This window comes from Panicum virgatum, chromosome 6K (assembly GCF_016808335.1).
Source record: "Panicum virgatum strain AP13 chromosome 6K, P.virgatum_v5, whole genome shotgun sequence".
In the NCBI taxonomy this organism is placed as follows: domain Eukaryota; kingdom Viridiplantae; phylum Streptophyta; class Magnoliopsida; order Poales; family Poaceae; genus Panicum; species Panicum virgatum.
The window spans coordinates 47,067,965-47,084,298 of record NC_053141.1 but is presented as its reverse complement, the minus strand read 5'-3'; the positions used below and the strand labels follow the sequence as shown (position 1 = coordinate 47,084,298).

At 48.9% G+C, this 16,334-nt stretch overlaps 1 protein-coding gene across 3 annotated transcripts; it reads right to left on the bottom strand.

The window, feature by feature from the left end:
* Positions 1 to 13,913: 13,913 nt before the first annotated feature.
* LOC120713759 lies at positions 13,914 to 15,383 on the bottom strand. 3 transcript variants are annotated; one of them, XM_039999731.1, is made up of 4 exons: positions 15,233 to 15,383; positions 14,594 to 14,698; positions 14,420 to 14,512; positions 13,914 to 14,298 (listed from the first exon to the last, which is right to left on the bottom strand). In XM_039999731.1, exons 1-4 carry the CDS (start codon positions 15,245 to 15,247, stop codon positions 14,248 to 14,250), a joined length of 264 nt encoding a protein of 87 aa, XP_039855665.1. In that variant the 5' UTR covers positions 15,248 to 15,383; the 3' UTR covers positions 13,914 to 14,247. The 3 variants fall into 3 exon arrangements, with proteins under 3 accessions (XP_039855665.1, XP_039855664.1, XP_039855662.1); XM_039999730.1 differs by lacking the exon at positions 15,233 to 15,383 and adding an exon at positions 14,944 to 15,129; XM_039999728.1 differs by lacking the exon at positions 15,233 to 15,383 and adding an exon at positions 14,932 to 15,112.
* Between the last annotated feature and the right edge of the window lie 951 nt (positions 15,384 to 16,334).

The following is a 16,334-nucleotide window of genomic DNA, read 5'->3' as shown; positions in this document are numbered from 1 at the left end:
CGTTTCTACCAAAAAAATTAATTTTTTTCTCACCAGAAATTTCTTTACCCGCCCGCGCGTATCCCAGTACAGAAACAGAGTCCGGCTCACTCCCGTCTGTGGTTGCCGATCGCCGTTTCCTTCTCCCTCTCCCCCTGCTCTGCAGGGCCTCAGGTCTCGGTGCAGCCGCCGCGGGTCTTCCCTCAACGGCACGACCTCCACCCTGGGCGCTCGGCCTCACAACGTGGGAGGAGGCAATGACCTTCACGGGGACTGCGGCTCTCGCGTCGCGTCCCGCCGAGGCAGTCCCAGGCATGACCGTCCTCCACCCTCCCATGGCCGCACCCTGCTCTTGGGACACCTTCCACAAAAAGCACCATCAGCTCTAGCCTCACGCCCGTCCGTCGCCTAACCTAGCTAGCTCCAGCCGGCCGCTGAAGCTAGCTTCCCCTCCCGACCTTCTTGCATTGCTCGAGAACCGCGGAGATTGTTTCCAAGGAGAAGAGACATGAGTTGTCGAGAGAGATTTGGAGGAGATGGGCAAGTACGCTACTTGACATGGGGGTGCGCATCGTGGCGCGGTTCCATTCCACCCCCGCTGCCCCGCGGACAGCCGCCGGCGTTGGAGACGGCCGCAAGGGCGAGTCCGCGATGGCCGTGAAGATGCTGCAGGGGTCGGAGCCCGTGGAGATCATCCTCTACATCATCGTCTAGGCCAAGATTTACTCCCAGCCGGGAGGGTGAGATGGCGTGTGGTCACTTGCTTCATGACGGAGAAATCGAGATGCTATCCTCTTTTCTTTTTCTTCTGCCCCTTTCCGTTTGTGTTGGATTTTGCCGTGAGTGATTCATTCGTTTCTGGGTGTCCAACTGATTTAGGATAAGGTCAGTTTGCAAATAGGCCTCTAGCAAAAATCTAAATAGAATACAATAGTATGAGTATGAATAGTCCTACAAAATTCTCTATAAAGGTGTATATAGAACTTTTAGATCCAGTCCAACCTGCATAACTAACCTAAGATTTTTTTTTTCCAATTCGCAAGCACTATTCAGTGTATCTTTCAAAATCTTCTACTAAAACCCTCGAAGTATAGAGTTAATAATATTTAAATATATATTTCTATATATTTAAACCTCAACCACTTAATTATTTTATCTATGTTTCTGTTGCAATAGGTTCGTATCGACCTAAACTACGAGATATATGTTTAATTTGTATCGAACTATACTATGAGATATCAGTAGCGTCTATCATGGTACATATTTTTGATGTTTAATTTGAATATTAATTTAATTAATATATAATTCAATGCATTTTCAAATTAAAGTTAATTAGGTTTTTAAATCATGTGCGTGTCGCACATACGTCTATACTAGTAGAAAATAAAGATATATGGTGGTAGAGCTTATTTGTCATTAATTTGTGGACCGCACCTGTGGGCGTGTTACGGAGGGGATGGAGCTGAGTATGAGTAGTACGTATGACGACACGAACACGACCGAGCCGATCGAATACAGGTACATGCAGTACTCCGGCGCGGTAGGTACGGTGTCGTCGGCTTTTGGGCGCTGCGGCTCTGCTCTGATATCTCTGCACGCATCTATCTCTGCAATCAGCAGCAGCCTTTCGCAGCAGCCGATCTGCCCCTTTTGGCAGTGGAATTGTACCAAGCTAGCTGTACCGACACGTACGCGCACGCCGACGACGCCGTAGTCGATCGATCCGATCCGCAGAGAGAAAGGAAAAGGAACGAGTTAATTCCTTGAATGCTATCAAAATTTATATCAATTCCTTTAATGCCACTGAAAATTAAACTATCCCTTTGTTGCCATCAAAATTTAATGTTTTATCTGTTTCAATGCCATTCCGTTCAATTCTGCTGTTAACATAACGGAAGCTACTGCGGACCCCACGTGTAAGTGAAAGGGAGGCCTAAGGCCTCTGCTTGCGCCGCACCCCAACGGCGCCTCCGCTCGCTCCGCCCCGCCGCGCCATGGCCACTGCTCCTCCTCCCTCCCTCCCTCCCGGCGCGCCACGCCTCCTCTATCCCGCCATGGCGGGGCGCGCGGCCGGCCCCCATGGCGCTCGCGCCCGGCGCCCTCCCTGCTCCCTCTCCGCGCGGAGGCACGACGCGGGCCGGCCGCCGGCGCTCCTCCCCCTCCCTCGCCGGCGCTCCCTCACCCATCGCCGGGGACGGTCCTCCCCCTACCTCGCCGGCGACTGGATCGGGGCGCCGCCGACCCTCTGCTCCCTCCCTCTGCCCCCTCCCTCCCTCTCCGCCCACCCTCGCCGGCGCCGAATCCGGAGTGGCGCGCGGCCGGCCCCTCCTCCTTTCCTTCCATGGTAGGCGGCCGGATCCAGAGCGGAGCAGCGGCCGGCGAGCGCGCAGAGGCCTGCTTCCGCTCCCCCCTGGCCGTGGCCGCGCGACGGCTTCAGCAGGCGGCGCGTCACCGTGGGGGTGGCGGTGGAGGCTCTTTGCGGCGGCGGCACCCGGCCGCATCCTCCTCCGGCGAGCAGGGCCATAGCGCGTCGGCCCGGCCGATTCGGAGTGGCCTCGACGGCAGCAGCGCACACGACGCCCTCCCTGGAGCTCGGGGGCGCTCGAGCTCGGCCTGCCTCGACCTCTGCCCATCGGCTCGCCTCAGGGCGCCACGGCCGGCTCACCTAGGGATGGCAACGGGTATATACCCGTCGGGTAGTGGCCACCCATACCCGTACCCGTTAGGATTAAATTTTACCCGTCGGGTTACCCGTACCCGCATACGGGTAAGAAAATGATTCCATACCCGTACCCGTCGGGTAATTTTTACCCGTCGGGTAACCCACACCCGAAATCATACCCGAGTATTACATATAAATATTAGACATTCACATGAAAAATAAATCATTACAAGCTTCATTTCAACAAGTTAATGGCTCATATGGGTTAACATGAGTTAGAGAGGGTTCAACAATATATATACTAGGAGGATTTAATTGGATTTGAGCTAAATTCATAGGTCATATGGGCTAAAATGAGTTAGATACTTAGGCTCATTTGTTTTTCCTGCGGGTATTTCTTACCCACGGGTAGGCGGGTATGGGTAGTATAAACCCACACCCGTACCCGCCATACCCAATGGGTATAGGATTTTGTCCAATAATATACCCACGGGTAGAAAAATCATTCCATACCCGCCTTCTTATCGGGTAAAACCCGTCGGGTACTCGGGTTTCGGGTACCCATTGCCATCCCTAGGCTCACCTCGCCGCGCCGCGCCTCCTTCCTCGGCGCCGCGCCCCCTCTCTGCTCCCTCCGCCGGTGACCGGAGCTCGGCGCGCGTGCGTGCGGGCGGGCCTGCGCGAGCTCGGCTGCTGGCGGGCTGCGGTCCATGGCGGAGCGGCGCAGCGCGCCGGGGGGAGGGAGGGAGGAGGAGCAGGGGCCATGGCGCGGCGGGGCGGAGCGAGCGGAGGCGCTGTTGGGATGCGGCGCGAGCAGAGGCCTTAGTCCTCCCTTTCACTCACACGTGGGGTCCGCAGTAGCTTCCGTTATGTTAACAGCAGAATTGAACGGAATGACATTGAAGGGATAAAACATTAAATTTTGATGGCAACAAAGGGATAGCTTAATTTTCAGTGACATTGAAGAGATTGATATAAATTTTGATGGCATTCAAGAAATTAACTCAAAAGGAATCCCCGGCCGGGCCGGCCAAGCAAAGCAGCAGCAGCGTTTGCATGCAGTCGTTGTCTCGTCTGTAAATAAGTCTGATGTGTTGCATGCTACCCGCGGCCAGCAGCTATACCTACCTTACTTAGTACGTACCTTGTACGCAGTATATAGTAGTATTGGCTAATTATTGGCCAGTGTGCGTATAGCAAATTAGCAATAGGGACTACCTTATGGAACAACTATTTTAACCTAAGAAATTAATACTACACAAATCTTTATCGAGACGGACAAAAAGCATTAACCGAGACGGTTTTTAAAAGCCGCCTCAGAGCTACCGTCACGGTTAATCGAGCATTAACCGAGAAGGTTTTGCTGCCCGCCTTGGTTAATAAAAAAATTAAGAAAAAAAGAAAAAGCCCAGATTGGCGGTGCCTGCCAAGCCCATCGCCGCCGCCGCGTGCTGCGGGCACCACCCCGCGTGCTCCGCCTCAGGCCTCAGGCCGCGGGGGCTGCCGCCGCCGGCCGTCGACCCCGCAAGCTCCGTCCCCGCGGGCGCCGGCCGCTGACCCGCGGGCTCCGCCTCGACCGCCGCGGGCCGTGGGCACTACCCCCGCGGGCTTCGCCGCAGTGAGCCGCGAGCGCTGCGCCGCCCTCGCGGGCTCCGCCGTCGGCGGATCCGGCCGCGCCGCCGCTGATCCGGCCGGAGCCTGGAGGTGGATGCCTTGGGATTGAAGTGAGGAGGATCCACCGCATCCGGATCTGGGAGGGAGTAGAGAGAGAGGGAGGAGAGAGATGGTAGCTGCAGAAGTGAGGGAGGGGTTGAAGTGATTTAGGATTTGATGTTGGAGGTGTTAGTGGGCTGATGTGGGCTTGGGCGTTTGGGCTTGATTTACTGAGACGGTTATGTCTAAGATGACCGCCTCAGTTAATCTATTTTGCGAGGCGATATTTTATAACCGCCTCGGTTAATAAAAAGTGACCGTCTCGGTTAATTGAAGGCATTAATTGAGGCGGTTTTTTAATGTGCCCGCTTTCGATGCAATTTTAAAGCGCTTCGGTTAATAGAATTTTGTAGTAGTGTAATGAAAGAATATGGCACATTATATTATATTTGTGGCTTTTATTTCCCTTTTGGTAGATACTGTAAGTATTTTTTTGATAGATAATGGACGGAAGAATATTGGTTAGAAAGCATCATCCTACCTCCCCCATTTGTTTGCCTACAAATTAAAAGAAAAGAGATCGATCAGAGGTACATATGCATCTAAGCTAGCTAGCGTCGTACGTCATCTGTTTTATGCTGCTAGTGCTAGCTAGACTAGTGTGACACTTTTTTTTTCTTTTTTGCGGATGATACTAGTACTATACCATTTACATTTCATATTTATTTTATATATCCAACAAATCCTTCAATTCAGTGGGCACTGCACACGTGCATGTTCATTAAATGGGCCGCTCATTACGTACGCAGGGCCGCAGTTGTGGGCCTTGTGTTTTATATGGGCCGGCCTGAATTGGCCGGACCATGCTTGGGCCTTGTGTTGAGCCTGTTCGGATGGTCCGGCTGGGCTGATTCTGGCTGGCTGATCAGCCCAGCCATTGGCATCCGGGTCCGGACCGTGCGAGATATCGTACTCGTATCGTGTGCCCATCGCATTCGTATCAGCTGTGCACAGTACACTGCCGGCTGGCCCGGTAGGACTCGATCGTCCACGGCGGCCAACCGCCGTGATTGTGGCTCGTCGGAGACAGATTGAAACAGACAAGGCTCCCTTCCCTTGGGTCGGTTCCGGGATGGAGGCCGCCGGCGGCCGGAACATGCGCGAGAGTCACGGGCACCATGCACGAGCGCGTGTCCTCCTCGTCTTTACCTCACCCTGCTCCGTCCTTCCCCGAGTTTTTATTCGCACGCGTCTTTGTTTGGGCCTTGCAATTGCGACTAGATCATAGGCCTGCTGCCTTTGGCATGCATGTTGCCGCAACCACCGTACCTGGAAGCTCAACCCGTGCACTCGCTCACCACATGGCTGGAGGTTGGTACAGACAGATAGATGAGCTCCAAGTCTGAAACGCGTGCTCTGATTTAGTAAGTAAATTTGAACCTCCGTTCAGATGGAACACTATCCCCTCGGGCGCGGTCTCAACTCTAAATTCTGAACCGACGCCAAAACCATCGCCATCTTCCTCAGGTTTCCTTGGATATCCGGTAAGATGGCCGCAGACTGGGGCGTCTGTTGTTAACAGAAGAACAGGCCTAATTTGTTGTGGTAACCAGCTGAAAGCAAAAGACAACAAGTCAAGAACCTAGGACAGATCCGGGTCGACCTCGCACCGACCGTCGGATGTCCGCCACAGACGCCTCACCCTCTGCAGATACCAAATGGCCGGTGCGCAAGGGTGGTCCACCACGTCAGCCGTTTAAAAGCTGAAGCCGAAATCTCTGCAGACGAATCACCAACATAACCACTACTAGTATTCTTGATTCAGGGTTAAGACGAGATGATTGATGATGGTGCAGTGTTTGAGTTGTGTGGCCCGCAGTTGCTGTTGCTGGTGTGTGTGTGTGTGCCACATACAGTTCTTCTTCTCCATCGCCTGTGGCTGTTAGTTGCCACCCGATGCCAAGATGGTCCATGCATGCAATGCATGCAGGTTCTTGTTGGCAGCAGAGGCGTTACATTAATTCAGAGTTTTAGACAAGAAATATCCCAGTCTACGCACGGCCGTACCCTGCATGTGCTGCAACTGGAATGGAGGGCCGCCAAGTTCACCCTTGTCATACTGTTGGGTGAATGCTCAAGGACTTCGCCTCAAAAAAAGAAAAAAAATGCTCAAGAAGGATCTCCTGCTCCTTTTGAGTGATCAGGTATCAGTTTTACCTAAGTGCGCTACATCTTTCTCCAATTTTCAAATTTCTCTAATGTATACAAAAGAAAAATCCCCGAGTCACACTCCATTGCCCACCGACTAATTTGAGGTAGATGTATACTGTTGCTTTCCGACATGTAACAGCCCTATATTGATTTGCTAATTAAATATGGCATCATGTGCATCATTAAACTTTAAACATAATTAGCTCAACCCTTAAGGAGAGAGTTAAACCTTAGGTTAATACACTGTTTTTGGCAGTGGCGGACAGTCCGCCACTATACGGCGGACGGTCCGCAGTTCTGCCACGTGGCCGACCATGGTCAACCTTGAACACATCGACTTCACTGCCACGTCACCTACCCGCGGACAGTCCGCGCCACACTCGCGGACGGTCCGCTAGTGCATCTTCGCTGCGTGTCGTGCGCGCAGAGTCTGGGCGCCACGTCGCACCCCCGATCCCACGCGTCAGCCACGCCCCCTCTTCCACCAGAGCACCCCGTGCTCTCTCTCCCTCATCCCATTCACTCCCCTCACCTTCTCTCTCAAGCTCCAAGCCATGTAGGAGCTCCCCCATCTTCCCCACCATTGAAGCCCCTCCACCTCGTCGGAGCACCACCGGAGGACGCCGGAGAACGACGCCGACTAGCTGCACCACCCCGATCTTCATCTTCTTCCTTGGGGAGGAGCTTCCCCAACGAGTTATTCTTCCACTTCATCTTCTCCTTCAAGCCTCAAGCAAGGAGGACGACCCCGAGCTACTCCAAGCCTTCCCCGATGACTTGAAGCCCTTGCTGGTATCCTACTCAACGCCGGTGAATATTTCCCCTCCCCGATCCATTTCCCATTGTCCTAGGATTGAAGCCAAGAAACTCACATAGAGCCCAATCACCATTGATGACCTAGAGCTTCGAAACCCTAATGCATGTGCGATTCAGTTATCAAAGTGAACCCCCTAGACTTCCAGGAATCTCTAGGAACAAACCCCACCCCAAACTATGGCCGGAATCGCCGGCGGCGAACTCGCCGGTGAGCCTCGGCCGTGTCGCGGACAGTCCGCCCGACATGGCCGGACGGTCCGCCAGCTCCTAACCAAATCAACAGAGCCTTTGCACGATTCTTAGCCTTTCACAAATTGAGAGGCGGACGGTCCGCTTAACCCAACCGGACAGTCCGCGATTTAGTCAGAGAGCATGTTTTCCACCCAGCACACGATCCGCGACTGACAGTGGACGGTCCGCCACTCGGTCCGCCGTTCAGACCGAACAACCCGTTTAACCTAACCCGGACGGTCCGCGATTTAGTCAGAGAGCATGTTTTCATCCAACACGGTCCGCACCTGACCGGCGGACGGTCCGCCAAATTGTCCGCCGTTTATAGCCGGACGGTCCGCTTCTCCCAAGCCGGACGGTCCGCACTTAGTTGTTCTTTATCCTTACACTTAGCTATGATTATTCCACATATGTACTATATGTCTAGCCCCTTTTACCATAGTTTTGCAATGTTAAATCATAACTTCTCATACCATTGCATATCATGTCAATCATTCATGACATATTATTTATCATGCATCATTGCACTCGTGTAGAGATCGTGACGCCGGAGCAAGAGGAGCTTGAACCGGAGATCGTTGGAGACTCTACTCCCGTCGAGACTCAAGGCAGGCCCCTAAGCATTTCTTACACCCTATTTTGGATCAATGAAGTATATGTGTCTTGTTTGCGCATGAGTTATTATATATATATTATTGATTGCGTAGAACCTATTTGATGCATTATCAACCTTGATTAGGATATCATCTTTAGATGAGTATGCTTGAATAGGTGTCACGAACTATATGATTAGCCATGCTTAGCTACGGTACAAGACGAGAGGTGGCAAGGTCACCACCACTCGCGAGCTATAGGATGTTTGATTAATTTACATGATTAGTCAAGAATGGATAAAAGTTGAGCAAATATGAAGAATGATTCGGACTTGGGCAAGTATGTTAGGGCCATGTTGGGATGGATCTCACATGGTTAGTCTTGCTTGAATTGATTAAGGACCGATGCGTAATCGCTTTGATACCACGCTGTGAGAAACCAGCCTAAATTGGTTTCCTCTAATCAAGTTGATCAATGGACAATGACTCGATTAGGCGGGATCAACTTGGGCTGGTTCCTCACACGACAGCTGGCTGCAATACCCTCATTGTGTAGCGTACACAGAACTGAATGATGCGGTCACCAAGAATGGAGTACTCCTTTACCACCAAGCTAGTAAAATCGCCCATGCTGAGTGAATGTTTCTTATTCAAAAGCAATACACTGGTACTCTTCTCTACTCTTATAAAGTTTAACATTTTGAGCTGATCATAACTTTCATGCAATCTAATGCCACTAGATTAGTTGTCATAATAGTCAGAAAAACCTTCTAAGCAAAGGCTTAATAAACACGGGTGCGTCATCGTCTCATCATCAGGTCCATCTCGCGCCCGTGTCTGATCGAACGATTATTACATGCAGATGGGGATTGGATCAAAAGGTCAAAGAGACAGAGCCAACAAATCATGAAAGGGTCGCCTCCTCCTATAGTCTCCGGTCCCTTCCCTGACGTGCCGGGCAGTCCCCTGCTCCGACAGAGACTGCAGCAGCGTCCATTGAAACGCCGGCTAAAGCAGCGTCACCGACACTCGTTCCCCTGCCACCACATCCAACACGTATTTGAGATTTCAGGCACAGCATCAGCCTCTTCCCTAATCCTCCATCTTGACCAGAGTCTGTTATTTTTATTCATGCTATTTTTCTCTTGCAATTTCCATAACCGCAATAGCTTAATGATTGGTCACACGCACATGATGTATTGATGTTAGAAATTTTTTGTCACAGATGCTTCATGGTACTTGCATTGCACTCCCAGCTCTGAATCATTAGCGGATAATGATCGACCCTTCGAGCTGCCGGTTCATGCATGCATGGAATGGGTACTAGCTCTGCACATGGCGAGAGATTAGAATGGTGAGGCATGATTGTCCTTGTGAGGCCAGTAGCCGCGGCAGTTGGGGTTGGGCAGGTCTCGAGCTTCAAAACCCACGGCTACCACCACACGAGCGCAAGGAATCATGCATGGATGGTTTCAGGCTTTCAGCTCTTTCAGTTGCAGCAGCTGCACTGTACGAGCAGACCAGCAATGGCGCCGCCAGTGCTGCTGCAGGGCCAGGAAGAACAGTCCGGCCGTTTGGGGGAATCATGGCATGTGGAGTACCATCCACGAGTCATAATGCCCTGGAATATAGCAAGCAAGAGGGCCACTGCCATAACCACACTCACTAACTACGTTTAACAGTGCTGATTATTGCCAGGACAAGGTGACCCACCAGCAGGCAAGGATGCCAGTGACAGCACCTGATCGATGCTACGACCAGACGTCATCGTTCATCAGCTGAAGTGTTTACTGAATGACAGAAATGTTGTAACTGATTACTGATCCACCAAAGTTTCGGATAAATAAAAATGTCGTAAAAAAATTTCGGAACTAGGGCAGCAAGAACCTGAATTTTCTTCAGATAACATAGTTTACTCCAGCCTAGGAGGAAGCAGGAGGGATCCTCGTCACTTACATCTCGATCGCCCCTCGTCTCGTTGCCGCCTTTCTACTCGATCGATCTCCTATTTCAGCAGCAGACATGTTAGATGCACTCAGAAGCTCTTTTGTGCTGGAAATCAAGGATAGGGATTAAACTAACCGGCCACCAACAGTGCCATTACTTTGGAGCTTTACGCAGATCTGAAGCTTTAACTCTGCAGCTGATCAACGCCCTTTGTTTAGGGCCTAAGAGCATCTCCAGCTCACTGACTAAATGAGCCTCTATTCCTTTTTTTAGTCTCTCAGGTGGAAAAAAACAACTCCAGCCGGGCCCCTAAATAGGCTACCATTTTGTGGAGGCCACCAAATTTTGGTACAGAGCCCCTATAACTGGAGGCCCTCTATTCCCACCCGACACGTGGACCCCACTTCTTTTTTTTCCCTCTTTCCCCATTCCTCTGGTTCGCTCGCGACGGGGATATTGCGGTCGCGTCTCCCGCGCCATCCGCCGCCGCCACCATCCTGCCTCGCCGTCGCCGGAGATCCTCGCCCGCTGCCGGTAGACTCCCCGCCATGGATGGATCCGCCCCTCTGGGGGAGGGACGGCCAGCTTGGGGCACCGGCAGCGACGGGCCGAGCCGGACTAGGCCGCCGCCGCGCCTGGACGGGGCGCCGCTGCCTCGCGGCATCTCCGGCGACGGGCGCCCTCCCCGGCCGGCCGCGCCTACCTCGGCATCCAAGAAATACCGGTCGACATTCGTGGCACCCACACGGCCAGCAGGTCCTCGTCCCGGCGGCGTCCTACCTCGCCAGAAGCATGACGCCGGGGTCGATCCCGGCGGCGTCCGGCCACGCCAGGTCCTCGACGCACCCGGCGCCTTGCTGCCTTGCCAACTCTTCCAATCGCCTTTACCCGGCCCCCTCCTGCCTGCTCCCCTGCGCCATGAAGCACCATACCGTGGCTCTGTCTTCACCGGCGCCAGCAGGAAGGCCCAAACGCCGAGCTTCTCCGAGCCGGCACAGCTTCCTTCGCACCAAGTCTAGAAGACGTCAAGGGAAGCCGCCGCCACCGCCTCGCACACCCGAAGAGCCGCCTCAACGACTTCACTCCAGGACGACGGCGACTACTTCAGCTCCTCCTCGATGCCATTGTATGACTGGAGCCCTACCCTGACTGCCGACAACACCATGCAGGTAGTAGCAACTCCACCTAATTCTTTGATATTGTTTGATTTAACCAGACACGCATTGATTGGTGATATATTATTTAGTTCTCATGTTTTAGAATGCCCTGAATCATTCATGTTTAGTTCTATGCAATTAATGAAATAGATCAACCCCAACTTTAAAATCTGGAATATCATTATGTTTGCTTTAGATGTTACCTAAAATCTGGAATATCGTAGCTGACAGAGTGCAAGATGCCAGCTCAAGTGCTTCATTTTCCAAAGGGTCTTGTTCCTTTCAGATTTGCTGTAGACATTTATGGAACTCGCCAAAGATAATTCTAGACGATTTCAAGCTTTGTTCCTATCAGATTTGCTGTAGACATTTATTTTTCAAAGTGTGCATTTATTTTTCTATTACAATTTTAGTAAATTGCTGAATTTTGTTTTGAAAAGAAACTTGAAGGGGGCAGTGCTAACATGATTTGGCATGGAATTTTGCTGGCTTATGCTCACTGCACCCCAAGCCTTGTGCAGACCTTTACTGGCTTATGCTCATTGCACCCCAAGCCTTGTGCATATACACATATGGGCTCATCATCATGACTTTTTCCCTTTTTCATGATGTCTTTTTATCATGATGCCTTTTTATCACTTCTGGAACATATAGTCATTCACAAATATCATATTTCAATGTTCACCATACATACTGTAATATTTCAGTTCATGAGACTTGCCAAAGCTATGCACAGAATCAGTTGTATTATGTTTACTAGTAAGTAGTAACATATTCCATATATTATGTTTCCATTATAGGACGCAATGGACAGTTCTCAGCCATTGGTTGACATGCTGACACAAGACTCTGAAGCCGATCTGGAGGTTGTCACACAAGCACCAATCCCAGATAGTGGCAGTAGCAGAGGGCGGGGAGGAAACTACAATCACAATGAAGACATCCAGTTGTGTTGGTCTTGGATGGCCATAACATTTGACCCAAGAATAGAAAGTGATCAACCAAAAGACACATATTGGAATTGGATAGCACAACACTATCATGAGAACAAGACTTTTGTCTCTGATAGAAATGTTACCTCCCTTGAAAAAGGTGGAATGACATCCAAAGGGAATGCATTCAGTTTCAAGAATGCATCGAGAAGATAGAACGTCTCCGTCCAAGTGGCGTTCCCCATACAGAATATGTAAGTTTGTAAATTCATGATTTCATCAAATACTTCTTATTCTCTAATTGTTGATTTCATCTTTGTTGCAGATCAATTTAGCGCAAAAATCCTATGATGAGACCAAAAGTTTTCCTTACTTTCACTGCTGGATGGAGGTCCGCCATACCGAAAAGTTTCAATCAGTATATGAAGCAATGAAACAAGCCCAAGGAAAGAGGCAAAGCAAGTCTACGACCCCATCGCAAGAAGCACAAGAAGATGACCGTGAACCTTCCAAGCGACCTCCAGGTCGCAAACAATCAAAACAGAAACAAAAGAGGAACGATGGAGAAGATGAATATGCCGTGCAACTTGCAACCTTTATACAAATGAAGTCAGAAGAATATCAGAAACGCGAAGAAAGATGGAAAACTGAGAAGGACCTCGAAGAGCGGAAGTTGCTGTGGGATCAAGAACAAAAGATCATGTTCTGCAACACCTCCAACATGGATGAAAGCCAAAGAGCATATGTCAAGGCAATGAGGCAACAAATAGCAACAGCCAAGGAAGCATTACTCAAGGCATCGGGGGGAGGTTCCACAAGTGAGCAGGGCAGTGGAGGGGACGAGACCATTTTTTCCAGTTACTGTCATAATTATGTTGATCTCTGAAACTGTCATAATTACTGCCAAATGACACTTCTGTTATAATTCGGCTCATGAACAAGGCATAAGTGTTGTGTTTGACAGTAGTATCTATGCTGGATCTTGTTCTACTTCTATTATGAGATGTTCTGTATTTTGTGGTTGTGTTGACCTGTGGTGCTGTGCTTACCCATCTGTGCAAGATAATGGAGTTATCTGTATTCTGAAATATTCTGAAATGTTTCTAAGGTAGTACAGATAATGGAGTTATCTGATGCCGTTTTGTATCAGGATTTATCTTTTCACTTATGTGCTTGACTGAGTCAGGTGGTTTTGTATCAGTTCTGAGCATGCTGTATGGTTGTTGCAAGTATTCTGGTTTTGTATCAGTTCTGAGCAAACATTCTGGTTTTGTATAAGTTGTAGACTGGATGCATCTTGATGCCATTTTCAGAAGACCATCACTACTTGATGATATTACCTTGCTTTCTGTGGTTTGATTGTCAAAGAATATTTCTTAAATCTTAAGCATTATTTTCTGCTCATTTTTCTTTGAAGGTACAATTGTTGATTGCAGTGTTATTTCACTAGTGCTAGAATCCGTCCATAGTGTCACTCTGTATGCCATAGTGTCAGTATTTATCACATTGTATTCCAAAGTGAAAATCAATTGTCAACTTAACAGATTATTTTCACAAGCTCCAAAGTGAATGGTGAATTATTTTCACAAGCTGACAATATCATTGCACTTAACAATAACTGGAATAACATCTCAAATTATTTTCACAAGCTGATAATATCATTGCACTTGACAATAACTGGAACAACATCTCAGATTATTTTCACCTGACAATATCATTATAGAATGGTGAATTATTTTCACAAGCTCCAAAGTGGAAATCTCAGATTATTTTCACAGTACAACTTAACATTACAACTAAAATCATCTATACATATTCTCTGTGACATCATAGGATTGCAATCTAGTAGACCTGCAATCAGACAAGGAATGGGGGCCGCATGGCTGAAAATTGCAATGGAGGCTATGTCGGTTGAGCCTGCACAACAGATCCCAATGAGGACCATATTGGACAGAATTTTCAGTGAGCATATCATAGCAGTCGAATGAGTGAATGACTAGATGTGTCTGCCTACATGCATCCGCTACATCACATCATTTTCATTCTCTTGGTCCGTCAATTTGTGGCTATCTGATGGGGTAGGTTTGCTTACTGAGGAAATGACCATCAGGTGCTTCCTGAAATTCAGACAGACAAACAGGCATATTAATAACCAGTTTAGCCTTTTGATGGATGCTCATAACAGTATGCTTCGATTTTCATACTAGAACAAACATATAAACAGAAATAGCACCATACCTTATCTGCGTTTCCATTCAGAATCCTTTCATTTCTACTATGGTTAAGTTCACCATTGTTATTCACTACGACTGATCCATTTTCATGAGGTTCCTGTTTAATATTTATTATCAACAGTTAAAGGACTTCTAGTGCTGAAATAAACCATATAACAAGCAACAAAAAAAATTGTACCTGTTCATCTTTGTTGTTTCCAGAAGAGACATCCAAGTTTTGTGCTCCATCAAGGACTCTAGATTCAGTGCTTGACTGTTCTGGCTCTGACAAAAAAAACTGTACCTGAACATAAAAATGCATAAGCAGAAATCAACTATCCAAGAAGAACATAATATGCAGATTGCAGAAGCAAAGCTGCTGACCCCCATTGCTGCAAATGGAAGAAATTTCACCTCATGAAAGTCCATTACTTTTTAAACTAGAGCTACTGACAACCCAAATTCACCCATCTCTGACTATGGTAAGCAAAAATATTTTTTTTGACTATGGTTCACCAGATAGCCCTAATGGTTTACCTTTGTACTTACAGAAGTTTTCTGGTAGATAAATCCCTTGCTTTGCTGAGAACAAATGAAATCCCTTGCGCCAATCTTGAAAAACCAGTAAAAACCAAGGACCATGAGCAAGAGGAGGCGGCTGAAGATCTGGTAGATCGATGGCCTACTTCACTCTTTAGCTAGCCTCGCATGGGGTACTAGCACCTTAGCAGTAGTCGTTGCCAATCTGGTTTGCTGGCCGCTGCTGCCTGTGGCGGTTCCCTTCGCGCGGCCCAAGAAGACGCGCGTGCCAGGTTTCGCCAGGGGAACGAGAGCTGACCAGCGCGCTCGTCATGCGGGTAGTTCAGAGATGGTGACCGAAAGCACACAGTGCGGGTGCGGGAGGAAGGTCTCCGTCGGGTGCGGGAGGAAGAGAGGGAGGACGGCGGCGAGGCGCGAGGTCGCCGGCGCTGAGGGAGGACGGCGGCGGCGCGAGCAGAGGGAGGACGGGGGAGAGTTTCGCTAACAGCTGGGTCCTACTAGTCAGATTGATTTAGGGGCCATTATTTGGTTGGGCTGACTGGAGTCCGGAGAGGATTTCAAGCCACTAAATTTTATGGGCCAGCCCAAAAATACAAAATAGAGGCTCATATTTAGTTAGTGGGCTGGAGATGCTCTAAGCAAAGCTTTATTTGCACAGTGCCTGCTTGGCTGCTTGGCACATCTCGCAATGTCATTTTCTCTTCTTAATAAGACTGGAAGAGAGAAGAAGATTTGATGATTCAACTTAGAAATCTGAAACACAATGAACAGTGCCAAGTACATGAAAAAAAGCAGATGGCAACTCGAAAACTAGAATTAATTGTGGTGATGTTTGATGGTCGGCCTTGTTTTTTAATATCGTTTTTTCCCCTAAGATCTGGAACTGGTGTGCATTGGATTTCTCTAATTGTTTACTATAAAGGAAAAAACAATTTCTGGGGATGTTTTTCTGATGGTCTGACAGTGATGAGAATGTTTTGTTTTAACGACCAGGAAAGTGACACTGACCAGGAGGGTCCATTATCTTATTGCGTCTGGGAAATGTTTAAGGAGCGGAGGAAGAGTCCATGCTCCACGCCAGGAAGCTTCCCAATCATGCCTGTTCTTTGGTAAAGACAGGAAGCAAAAACAGAAGACATAATCATCACTTAGACTCTGTGCTAATGTTCAAGGTGTTGTACCAATAAGCAAGCTAATCTTTTTGAAAAGCATAAGCAAGCTAATCTTGAACAGTTGTTGCGTCAAAATCCTCCTTCTCTTGGTTCTTTGGATTTTTTTGATAGCCCAACAGTAAATCTCTTTGATTGTATTGTAATTAGCTTGTTCTAAACATTTTGCATATTTGAAAACAGAGGTATTAACTTACTCCAGGTGTTACCAGACTATCATTTTTTTTCACA

Coding starts and splice junctions, on each gene's coding strand:
- LOC120713759 (XM_039999728.1), bottom strand. CDS start 15,036: ATGGTCCTTGGTTTTTACTGGTTTTTCAAGATTGGCGCAAGGGATTTC. Junction 14,699..14,931: donor AAACTTCTGTAAGTACAAAG/GTAAACCATTAG, acceptor TTTTATGTTCAG/GTACAGTTTTTTTTGTCAGA. Junction 14,513..14,593: donor GAAACAACAAAGATGAACAG/GTACAATTTTTT, acceptor AATATTAAACAG/GAACCTCATGAAAATGGATC.